Raw genomic sequence first — 12,665 nt, 5'->3', positions numbered from 1 at the left:
GATAAAAATATGATATCCAAGAAATCTGCTGCGGTAAATGTGTTGGCACAATTAAGGCAGCAAATTGTTTAGGCAGCTTTTTGGTGTTGCTATGTCATGGATGAGAAAGGACTTGTGTTTCTGCCAGTGACTGTCATCATAGGTGGTGAGGTTCTTCCTAGCCACATTGACTCGTACCCTTTATAAATGTGCAATGTAGGCTATCCAGGTGTAGAGTATGGATTGCCCAGGTCCATTTTCCATGGGTCCTTCTTATGGGCACTCAATAATACCAATCTCGCACTGCGAGGATTACACTGTTAATGTCTTCCTCTAGTTCCAAGCCCGGCAAATCTTCCAGCCTCTTATAACTCCTGACAACCTCAGCCTTCAATCTGAGTGCAAGCTCCACCCACATTATGCATTGTGAACCAAAGCATTTTGTCTGCTTCAGGTGCATGTTCTTCCTCTGAATAAGACCTGAGCCTCATTAGAACAAAGAACAAACAAACAGCACAGGAACAGGCCCTGCAGCCCTCCAAGCCTGTGCCAGTCAGGATACCAACCTTTGCCAAAGCCCTTACCATTTCCTTGTGCAGTATCCCTCTAAACCCATTCTACCCATGTATTTGTCAAGATGCCTTTTGAACACTGTTAATGTATCTGCTTCCACAACCTCCCCTGGCTAAGCGTTCCAGGCATTCACCACCCCTTGTGTAAAAAGCTTGCCTCACACAGCTCCTCTAAACTTTGCTCCATGGATCTTAAACCTGTGCCCCTTGGTGGCTGACCTTTCCACCCTGGGAAAGAGTGCCTGTCTATCCACTTTATCTATGGCCCTCATAATCTTGTCGACCTCTATCAGGCTACCCCTCAAAACCTGACTTTCTAATAAAAAGAGTCTGAGTCTATTCAGCCTCTCCACATAGCTAACACCCTCCAGACCAGGTAACATCCTGGTAAACCTCCTCTGCACCCTCTTCAAAGCCTCCACATCCTTCTGGCAGTTTGGTGACCAGAATTGTGTGCAATATTCTAAGTGCGGCCTTACCAAGGTTCTATACAACTGTAGCATAACTTGTCAGTTTTAATATTCGATGCCCCGTCAAATGAAAGCAAGCATTCTGTATGCTTTCTTGACTACCTTGTCTACTTGTGTTGCCATCTTCAAAGATCTGTGACCTGCATGCCCAGATCTCTCTGACTTTCTATATTCCTAAGAGTTTTGCCATTTATGGTATATTTTCTATCTATGTTAGATCTACCAAAATGCATTACTTCACATCTGTCCGGATTAAAGTCCATTTGTCATTTCTCTGCCCAACTCTCCAACCTATCTATGTCCTGTTGTATCTTCTGTTAATCCTCAACACTATCTGCCACTTCACCAACCCTGGTGTCATCCGCAAACTTACTAATAAGACCGGCTACATTTTCCTCCAAATCGTTTATGTACACTACAAACAACAGAGGCCCAAGCATAGATCCCTGTGACACCACTAGTCAGAACCTTCAATTCAGAAAAACACCCTTCTACTGCTACCCTTTTCCTTCTGTGACTGAGCCAGTTCTGTATCCATCTCACCTCTAATCCCATATGACTTCACCTTTTGTACCAGTCTGCCATGAGGCACCTTGTCAATTACATATGAATTTGGATCCTCTGGCATATATTGCAATCTTAGACCTGTAAGTTTCAAAGAGAAATTCGAACTTTCAGTTCGATAGCTGAAAGGATGATACATTAAGATTTTATATATAAAACATTAACTGTATGAAATGACTAAAATATACTATTGACTAAACACTATTTTCTTTTGTCAACACCGTATTCCTTAAACTATGGGAATAAATGGTTCCTTTTTACTTATGATACATCACACGCTCTAACGGGTTACAGTTCTTATGGTTCATTTCACAGTTACTCCAAGCTTCTATTGGATTGCTTACTTTTTTACCTTCCCAGCTGGGTAACCTCTAATCACATAACTATCTCTCACTGTGAGGGCTATATCATAGATTTCTTTCTCTAACTCCAATTTAGGGAAATATTCCAGACTCTTTTAATGCCTTCAATCTAAGAGCAAGTTCTACCTACACTTTGCATTGTGGATGATAATCAGCATCAACATCGGGGAGGCAGTGCACAGTGCTAATGCTGTGGAGGCCAGAGTTCAAATCCCATCCCAGCAAATGGTGAAATTTGAATTCAATTTTTAAAAATCTGGATTTAGAAGTCTAATAATGACCATGAAACCATTGTCGAATACCGTAAAAACCATTTACATTGTGTATTTATCGTATGCCCTATGTTTTTCTCATGAATGGAATGTCTGGGCTGTGCGCAGAACAATACTTTTTACTGTACTTTGGTACATATGTCAATAAATAAATCCAATCCAATCCAAGTTCCCTGGTGAGGACTGCATGGGAATTGGCTGGGAAGAGTAAACTTCCGATGGGCAATGTTTCTCTGCATTGGGAACCACCCAAAAACTATGGTGTAAATTGCAAACTTTGGATGATTCCGACAGTGCCACATGTTAGAAGAATTAAAACCAGTGTAGCGTGATTAAACTCCACAATGTAGAGTGTAGGTAGAACTTGCTCTTAGATGGAAGGCATTAAAAGAGTCTGGAATATTTCCCTAAATTGGAGTTAGAGAAAGAACTCTATGATATAGCCCTCACAGTGAGAGATAGTTATGTGATTAGAGGTTCTGGGTACAGTCCCACACCGACACGGCCCCTGCTCTCCCACCCCATGGGACTTCCTCCATATGGACCCGCTACGAGACTCCTCCACAATCCCTCCACAGGGCTCCACCCAATCGGCCACAACCCCCACCCACCCCCTCATCCATCCCCTTCCACGTCACTTCCCCCTTCAAAATGCCCTACACAGCGACCAACCCACAGGCCACCCCCATCCCATGGAATTAACCGCCCCCCACATGGGACTCCCCACACCCCCTCACAGGACTCCCCAACTACTGACTGCCGAACCACGACTGCCCCCCCAAAAGGCTCAACTCGACACAACTAAACGCGGAACCCCCCCCCCCCCCCCCCCCCCGACCCTAATTGGTAAATGAGTGGGTTTCGCACCTGAGGCTCTGCCCGCTCAAACTTAAAATTGCTTCTGGGCTTGGGCAGACAGGGTCGCAGGGGAATCCTGTCCATTCAATTATATACTCCCATCCCGGCTTCAGAACCCGCGTTGAGGTGGGGGGATGGGAGGTGGCTACACCAGACTCACAACATCGCCGTTCCTTCACTGTCGCTGGGCCAAAATCCTGGAACTCCCTCCCTAACAGCACTGTGGGTGTACCTACACCACACGGACTGCAGCGGTTCAAAAAGGCATTTCACCACCACCTTCTCAGAGGGCAATTAGAGATGGGCAATAAAGGCTGGTGTAGCCAGTGGTGCACACATCTCATGAATGAAGAAAAAAGGAAGAGGGATTCGAAAGACTCTTTCCTTATTCAATAAGGATATGATGGACCGAATGGCCTCCTGCTGTGCAGTCAGTTGCCTATTTTCCAATGGCCAGGATTTTCCGAACCCAAGGGACAGAAAATTTGATGGACCAACCAAAGGTCCGTTTATATTGGGCAGGAATTTCAGGGCCCAGAGAGGAACACCCTGGCTTCTGTTTATAGTTTATTAAATGATTTCTTATTCTAGAAATGTTACTCAGAAATAAAGAAGTTTATTTGATTATTTTGCCTTTCAGATGCTCAAAGGAAATAATAGGCAGGAATGACGATTGCACAGATGGTGACTGTAAATCATGTGAAATTGATCCCACCTCAGGATTACCAAAAGGCAATTGTCAATTTTATCCAGATAGAAAACAGACTTCAACCTCTTCAATAATGTACATACAGGGGCTGTCACAGGTAAGTAATGTCAATAGTGGTACTTTCTCAAATATCATTAACACTTTGTTCCAGCAACTCATTCTCATTCTATCATATCCCTTACGATGCCAATTGATGTTATAACTGATCCGGAAAATTCCTGAATAGATCCCTGGCTTAAAAGGCCATAACTTGTACTTTTTGTCAGAAAACAGAGTGATAGGATTGCCAATTAGTGTTTAACAACAAAGTAAAAACATTTGTTAAATATGAAAAGTTTGTCTATAATACAACACTCCTCCATTCCCCCTTATCTTCACAAATGTAGGTAGAGTTCAATGATAATACAGGTTACACAATAAATGTAATGCTAGAATGGCCTCAATAAACGCACAGCCTCTTTAACCCCACATGCTGACTGTTGTCAGGCGCATTGCCCTCTGAAACCAAGGGTAGATGCTACTCAATCAAACTTCTGTGGATATCTCCTCAAATTCCACCTAGATGATTGTCACACGAGTCATTCTAAACTGCCCCCTCAAAAAGACTTGCTTTAAAATCTTCTTTCAAACAATGCTTTCCCTCAACGATCAATGATCGGCCTCCAGATGTTCCAACTACCTTTCAAATAAGGCTTCCTCCCCACTGTTTTAAAAAGGGTCCTCCTCCAGATTTTCCAACTCTCCTTTCAGAATTCCTTTGTCTTGCATGCTTTTACACAACCTCTGAGATCCAGCCACTGAATTCTCCACAAATACTTCAACTATTGCTTCACCGGCTACAATCCTTAGAATCACTTCTGATAATGTTCTGGCTTTTCACTAGCCAACTCCCTCTCAGCTTTGAATGTGCCTTCAATGAATAGTACCCTGTCTGGTGGGGGTAGGTGGATAAGTCTACGGTAAGGGCAGGGAGGTTGGATAAGTGTTGGTAGGTGGGTTAGGTGTGGGTAGAGGTTAGATGGATAAGTTTGGGTAGGGGATGGATGGACAAGTGTGGGTGCAGGTAGGGGGAAAGTGTGGGTAGGAGGGTAAGTGTGGGTAGGGGTAGGTGGATAAGTGTGGGTATTTGAGTCGGTGGATAGGTATGGGCATGGGTAAGTGTGGATAAGGGATAGGTGGCTAAGTGTGGGTAGGTGGTAGGTAGATAAGTGTGGGTAGAGGGTAAGTGGGTGAATGTGGGTAGAGGGTGAACGTGGATAAGTGTGAGTAAAGGGTAGGTTGATGAGTCTGTTTTCTCATCGGGAGAGTGCTTGGGTGTGGTCGGACAGGTAGTCAAGTGGTTAGGCAGCTCGATGAGGGGGCTAGTCACATCATGCCTGGGGTAGTTGCATAATTGTGGTGGGTGGGCAGCAGATTGGGTGGGCATGTCGGTGGTCAGAATGGTTAGCTGCGGGGGGAGGGGAGGGAGGGGGAGGCAGGAAGTTGCTTGCATTGTCAGGAGAATAGTCAAAGGGTCAGGAGGTGTAGAGGAAGGGCCAGCGGGCTAGTCTGAGGTCCAGGAAGGGCAAGTCAGCGATTCATCGTGAGTGTTTGGAGATCAGTTCTGTCATTACCCAGGTGTTAGAACAGGAATTTTCAGTTGAACATTCCTGGGTAACGAGCCGGAAAAGGACATTGCAACTGTTCCAAGTCTCCAACACTCATTCAGAGTCAGAGACATTCATGGAGGGTCCTGGAGAGCAGGGGAATTGCCCATCGAGATTGAAACTTCCCCTGAAATTTCCTCACATCAGAACTGCCTCAAGTTCCCGATGTATACCTTAGCCACACGTCCGGTGTCTGATGATCTGGAGAGCAGACAATGTGGCCCATTATGATTTTATTATAAACGGTGCCCCCAAATGTACACCTCGCTTTTGGATTCCTTCATGTTAGAGAATCTACCCGATATCCATTACAGTCAGTAGGATGCCAATCAACAGGGTTTTATAACAGGCTGGGACAGTTCACTGACTGGGTGACAAAGGTAAAAATGACCCACCCACTATGTGTTAGCCTGGTTTCTAATCAGAGCGGTTTGCCCTGAAACCCCTTTAACCCATGCCATTTTTTTTTCTAATATCCAGGTGACTGAATTCTGTGACAAAAACACTCATAATCCTGAGGCACCGACCATGCAGAACAAAATGTGCAATTACAGGAGCACTTGGGAAGTGATCAGAGAGTCAGAGGATTTCAGAAACAATCGCCCACCCCACACTGGTTCAGTGACACCGACATTTTACAATTCTACAGGCCAAAGACCGTGTGATCTGCCTAGTCCTTGATAAATCCGGAAGCATGGATTCGGTAAGACTTTTCATAAAGTATATTTTGCAGAAAGTGTTGTTTTGGACCCCAGTCTGGGCTGTCGTGTGGTTTCAGGCGGGAAGCTGGAGGCATTCAGAAGCTGGTATTGTGGTGACTGACTCATCTCCTGGCGCCTGAATCCTCTCCACATGACATAGGAACAGAATTAGGCCACTCGCCCCATCAAGTCTGCTCCGCCATTCAATCATGGCTGATATTTTTCTCATCCCCAGTCTCCTGCCTTCTCCCCATAACTTCTGATCCCCTTATTAATCAAGAACCTACCGATCTCTGGCTTAAAAACACTCAGTAATTTGGCCTCCACAACCTTCTGCGGCAGAGTCCCACAGATTCACCACCCTCTGGCTGAAGAAATTCCTCCTCATCTCTGTATTAAAGGATAGTCCCTTTAGTCTGAGATTGTGTCTTCATGTTCTATTTTTTCCTCCAAGTGGAAACGTCCTCTCCATGTCCATTCTATCCAGGCCTCGCAGTATCCTGTAAGTTTCAATAAGATCTCCCCTCATCCTTCTAAATTCCAACGAGTACAGACCCAGAGTCTTCAACCGTTCCTCATATGGCAAGTTCTTAATTCCAGGGATCATTCTGGTGAACTTCCTTTGGACCCTTTCCAAGGCCAGCACATCCTTCCTTAGATATGGGGCCCAAAACTGCTCACAATACTCCAAATGGGGTGTGACCAGAGCTTTATACAGGCTCAAAAATACATCCCTGGTCTTGTATTCTAGCCCTCTCAACATGAATGCTAACATTGCATTTGCCTTCTTCTCTGCCGACTGAACCTGCACGTTAACCTTAAGAAAATCTTGAACAAGGACTCCTAAGTGAAATTAAGTGAAAATGAAAATTGCTTATTGTCACGAGTAGGCTTCAATGAAGTTACTGTGAAAAGCCCCTAGTCGCCACATTCCGGCGCCTGTCCGGGGAGGCTGATAGGGGAATCGAACCGTGATGCTGGCTTGCTTGGTCTGCTTTTTAAAAAAGCCAGCGATTTAGCCCAGTGAGCTAAACCCTTTGTGCTTCTGATTTCCTCAGTATTTCCCGATTTTAAAAATAGTCTATGCCTCCATTCCTCCTTCCAAAGTGCAAAACCTCACACTTTTCCACACTGTATTCTATCTGCTACGTCTTTTCCCACTGTCCTGGCCTTCCAAGTAATTCTGCAGCACCCCCCCCCACTTCCTCAATATTACCTGTCCGTCTTCAGGTATTTTCATCATCTGTAAACTACTCAGCAACAGTGGCTTCAGTTCCTTCTTCCAGATCATTAATGTATATTGTGAAAAGTTGTGGTCCCAGCACAGACCCCTGAGGCACACCACTCGTCACCGGCTGGCAGCCTGAAACAGCCCCCTTAATCCCCACTCTCTGCCTTCTGCCAGTCAGCCAATCCTCTATCCATGCCAGGATCTTACCCAGATCACCATGGGCTCTTAATTTATTTAACAGTCTCCTATGCGGCACCTTGTCAAAGGCCTTCTGGAAATCTAAATAAATCACGTCCGCTGCCTAACCTTTGTCTAACTCCCTTGTAACCTCCTCAAAGAACTATAACAGATTCGTCAGGCATGACCTCCCTTTGACAAAGCTGTGCTAACTCAGTCCTATTTTACCATGCACTTAAAATGAAAATGAAATGAAAAGCGCTTATTGTCATAAGTAGGCTTCAAATGAAGTTACTGTGAAAAGCCCTGGTCATGTCTGGCAAATATGTTTTCTTTGAGTTCTTTGAGGAGGTAAAAATAAAGTTAGACAAAGGAAATGTGATGGGCGCGATTCTCCCAAAACGGGAGAAATCGTAAAGCTGGCGTAAAACCCGGGCGGGTTTTAACCCGGTCGGGGCTAGCAGCCCGACGCCGTAGGCTCCGGCAAGACGGGCTTAACGATTTTCGTTAAGCCCGCTTGCCGGAGTTAGCGCCGGCTGACGCGTCATATGACGTCAGCCACGCATGCGCAGTTTGGAAGACTCCAACCCGCGTATGCGCGGGTGACGTCATCGCGCTTTGCGCGAAACCCGCGCATGCGCGGGCCGGGTTGCCCCTCAGCCGCCCCGCGAATGGATACTGCGGGGCGGCGGAAGGACAAGTAGTGCACGGGCATCGGGCCCGCTGCCCGCGATCGGTGCCCACCGATCGCGGGCCCATGGCACCCTTGGCACGGCCGTGGTACGGCCGTGCCAATCGGTGCCATGGTTATTAATAGCGAGTTAGTCACGCCGTTTTTACGAACGGCAAGACCAGGTGTGTTTGCCGTTCGTAAAAACGGCGTAAAGGGCTGGGACTTCGGCCCATCTAACAGCTGAGAATCGCTGCCGGCCGTAAAAAAACGGCGGCAGCGATTCGGGTCGGGACTTCGGCGGGGGGGGGGGGGGGGGGGGAGAATAGCGAGAGGGCGGCAAAAATGTCAGGAAGGCCCTCCCGCTATTCTCCCACCCGTCGTGGGGGGCGGAGAATTTCGCCCGGTATATTTAGATTTCCAGAAGGCCTTTTACAAGGTGCCTCTGCCCCAACCCATATTTCGCTCCAGCTCCTTCAATCCCGCAAACCAGCCCCCTAGAACCAAATTCTTTGATGCCCCGACTCCCATCTCCGAAAACTCCCATCCCACTTCTCTGGCTAAAATTTGTGATTGCCCCGAATTGGCATTTTCCGATCTCACCTTTAATAATGGACTCTAAAATCTTGCCAATGTCTGAAGTCAAGCTAACCGGCCTATAATTTCCTATCTTCTGCCTCCCTCCCTTCTTAAACAGTGGTGTTACATTTGCCACTTTCCAGTCCTCTGGGACTCTCCCTGCCTCCGTGATTCCTGAAAGATCACCACCAATGCTTCCACAATCTCCTGAGCTATGTGTTTTAGAACCTGGGATGTAGTCCATCCAGTCCAGGTGACTTATCCACCTTCAGACCTTTCAGTTTTCCCAGCATCTTCTCCTTAGTGATGTCCACTACACTCATCTCTGCCCCAATTCTCCTGGAGCTTTGGCATCCCACTGGTGTCTTCCACCGTGAAGACTGATGCAAAGTAACTAATTAGTTCCTCTGCCATTTCTTTGCTTCCTATTATTGCTTCTCCAGCCACATTTCCAGTGGTTCAATGTCTATTTTTGCATCTCTCTTACCTTCTATATATTGAAAAAATTCCTATTTTTTTATGTTACTCGGTAGCTTGCTCTCATGTTTCATCTTCTCCCCACACCCCTATTACTTTTTTAGTTGTCCTCTGCTCGCTTTTAAAGGCTCTGGCTTCCCACTAATACTCGCCACTTTGTATGCTTTCTTTTGCTTTTATGCTGTCCTTGACTTCCCTCGTCAGCCATGGAAACCTTGTTCTCCCCTTGGCATGTTTCCTGCTCCTTGAGATGAATTTCATTTGTGCCTCCCGAATAACCCCCCAAAACTTCTGCCATTGCTGTTCCACTGTCTTCCCTGCCCGGTTCCCTTTCCAATCAACTCTGGCCAGCTCCTCCCTCATGTCTTTGTAGTTACCCTTATTTAATTGTAATACTGTTACACCTGATTGCAGCTTTTCCCTCTCAAACTGCAGGGTAAATTCTATTATATTTTGGTCACTGCTCCCTAAGGGTTCTTTCACCTTTAGTTCCCTAATCAAAGGAGTAGCACAGTGGTGCAGTGGTTAGCACTGTTGCCTCACGGCACCGAGGTCTCAGGTTCAATCCTGGCCCTGGGTCACGTGTGGAGTTTGCATATTCTTCCCGTGTTTGCATGGGTTTCGCTCCCACAACCCAAAAAATGTGCAGGGTAGGTGGATTGGCCATGCTAAATTTCCCCTTAATTAGAAAAACAGTGAATCGGGTACTCTAAATTTTTATTTTAAAAAAATTCCCGAATCAAGTCTGCCTCATTGCACATCACCAATTCAAGAATTGCTTGTTCCTTTTTCGACTCTGTCACAAGCTGATCCAAAAAAAACCTCTCTCAGGCAGTCCAAAAATTGCTTTTCTTGGGATCCACTACCAACCTGATTTTCCCAATCCATCTGCATATTGAAGTGCCCCATGATTATTGTAATATTGTATTTTTTACATGCTTTCTCTATCTCCTGATTTATTTTCTGCCCCACATCCTGACTACTGCTCAGTGGTCTGTACATAACTCCCATCAGGGTCTTTTTACCTTTGCGATTCTTCAACTCTACCACAGAAATTATATGCCTTCTGACCCTCTGTCGCTCCTTGCTATCAATTTAACTTCATTCCTTACTAATACTGCAACCCCACCCCCTTTGCCCATCTGCCTGTCCTTTCGATAGGATACATATCCTTAGATCCCAGCCCTGATCCCCTTGCAGCCATGTCTCTGTGATGCCCACAACATCGTACCGGCCAATTTCAATGTGCGCAAAAAGCTCATTTACCTTGATCCGTATATTGCACGCATTTAGGTACAACACCCTCAGTCCTGCATTGACCACCTCCCTCCTCACACTTGTCACCTTTTTTGCTCTGCCTGAGGGTGATGATCTTCTCTTATTATTATTCTCTATTTCCCATCAATTATGACACCTTCCAAGCTCACATTTTGGTTCCCACCTCCCTGCCATATTAGTTTAAATACTCCCAAGTGAATCTAGCAAACCTCCCAGCCAGGATATCGGTGCTCCTCCAGTTTAGATGTAACCCTCCTTCTTGTACAGGTCCCATCTGCCCCGGAAGAGATCCCAATGGTCCAGAAATCTGAAACTCTCGCTCCTACATCACCAGTTCAGCCACGTGTTTAGCTGCACTATCCTATTTCTAGCCTCACTGGTATGTGGCACAGGGAGTAATCCTGAGACGACAACCCTAGAGGTCCTGCTTTGTAGCTAACTCCCTAAACTCCTTCTGTAGGACCTCATCACTTTTCCTGCCTATGTCTTTGTAGACCTCTATCAGGTTGCCCTGATAGAGGGCCCTGATAGCCCTTACGGGGCTGGTTTAGCTCACCAGGCTAAATCGCTGGCTTTTAAAGCAGACCAAGCAGGCCAGCAGCACGGTTCAATTCCTGTACCAGCCTCCCCGGACAGGCGCCGGAATGTGGCGACTAGGGGCTTTTCACAGTAACTTCATTGAAGCCTACTCGTGACAATAAGCGATTTTCATTTTCATTTCATTAATGCCTATGTGTACTACGACCTCTGGCTGTTCACCCTCCACCTTCAGAATGTCCTGTGTTCGTTCAGAGACATCCTTGGCCCTGACACCAGGGGGGTAACATCCCATCTTGGAGTCTCTTTCACGTCTACAGAAGCATCTACAAGGCACAAATCAGGAGAGTGCCTGAACGCTCTCCACTTGCCTGAGTGCAGCTTGAAGAACAATGACCATCCAGGGCTAAGCAGTCTGCTTGCTGGAATAAAAATCAATTATCAATGGTTGCTTTCCTCAATGGAAATTGGATCTAGTCCAGTTGAGCAGCTCCAAATTTAAATCTTATTTTTTTTAATGCAATGTATAAAAATGAAATCAAATAAATTACTTAGTGCAACATATCGCTGTTCTACATTTGGGGTTGTACTGTTTTTTGGTCACTTTAAGAATCTAGTCATGTGTATAGTTTGTGATGTCATCGGCATACTTTCCCTCAGTCCAGATCAAGCTTTTGTAAAGTTAGCCACTGTTCAATACATCGTTGTTGTTATCTGCATTGAACCACACATGCTACAACTTGGAGTATAGTGTTCAATTCTGGTCGCCACACTACCAGAAGGATGTGGAGGCTTCAGAGAGGGTGCAGAAGAGATTTACCAGGATGTTGCCTGGTATGGAGGGCATTAGCGATGAGGAGAGGTTGAATAAACTCAGTTTGTTCTCACTGGAACGACGGAGGTTGAGGGGCAACCTGATAGAGGTCCACAAAATTATGAGGGGCATAGTCAGGGTATGTCAGAGACTTTTTCCCAGGGTAGAAGGGTCAATTACTAGGGGCCATAGGTTTAAGTTGCGAGGGGCAAAGTTTAGAGGAGATGCACGAGGCAAGTTTTTGTTACACAGAGGGTGCCTGGAACTAGCTGCCGGAAGAGGTGGTGGAAGCAGGGTCGAAAGTGACGTTTAAGGGGCACTTTGACAAATACATGAACAGGATGGGAATAGAGGAATATGGACCCTGGAAGTGGAGAAGATTTTAGTTAAGACGGGCAGCATGGTACAGGCTTGCAGGGCCGAAGGGCCTGTTCCTGTGCTGTACTTTTCTTTGTTCTTTGTTCACGTTCCTTTGTCCTGAGATTGCAGAACAATTGCATTGTTCTGTCTATTAAATAGGAGAATCGTAATACCAGACTCGGACAAGCAGCAAAGATATTCTTAAAGCAGATCGTTGAAGTCAAATCGAAAGTTGGAATTGTCACTTTTAACAGCGATGCCAGTATTCAAACACTTTTGAAAGTGATTGATAAAGATGATGTGAGGGAAGAACTTGCCGAACTTCTGAAGACACCAGCTTCAGGCGGAACAAATATCTGTGCCGGGGTTCGGTCTGGATTCCAGGTAACATCTGAAAAGCTGAAGGAAC

The 12,665-nt window shown here is 45.9% G+C and overlaps 1 protein-coding gene across 1 annotated transcript in view; it reads left to right on the top strand.

Moving 5' to 3' along the window:
- The window catches only part of LOC119964375 (calcium-activated chloride channel regulator 1-like), a 62,538-nt gene that overhangs the window by 23,732 nt on the left and 26,141 nt on the right, over positions 1 to 12,665 (top strand). Inside the window, 4 exon segments of the mRNA XM_038793768.1 lie at positions 3,718 to 3,883; positions 5,913 to 6,064; positions 6,066 to 6,135; positions 12,416 to 12,640. Coding sequence (XP_038649696.1) covers positions 3,718 to 3,883; positions 5,913 to 6,064; positions 6,066 to 6,135; positions 12,416 to 12,640 — 613 coding nt within the window.

The sequence above is a fragment of the Scyliorhinus canicula genome, chromosome 4 (genome assembly GCF_902713615.1).
Source record: "Scyliorhinus canicula chromosome 4, sScyCan1.1, whole genome shotgun sequence".
Classification (NCBI taxonomy): Eukaryota; Metazoa; Chordata; class Chondrichthyes; order Carcharhiniformes; family Scyliorhinidae; genus Scyliorhinus; species Scyliorhinus canicula.
Note: the sequence above shows the minus strand (reverse complement) of the source record. Positions and strands in the feature narration are given on the sequence as shown.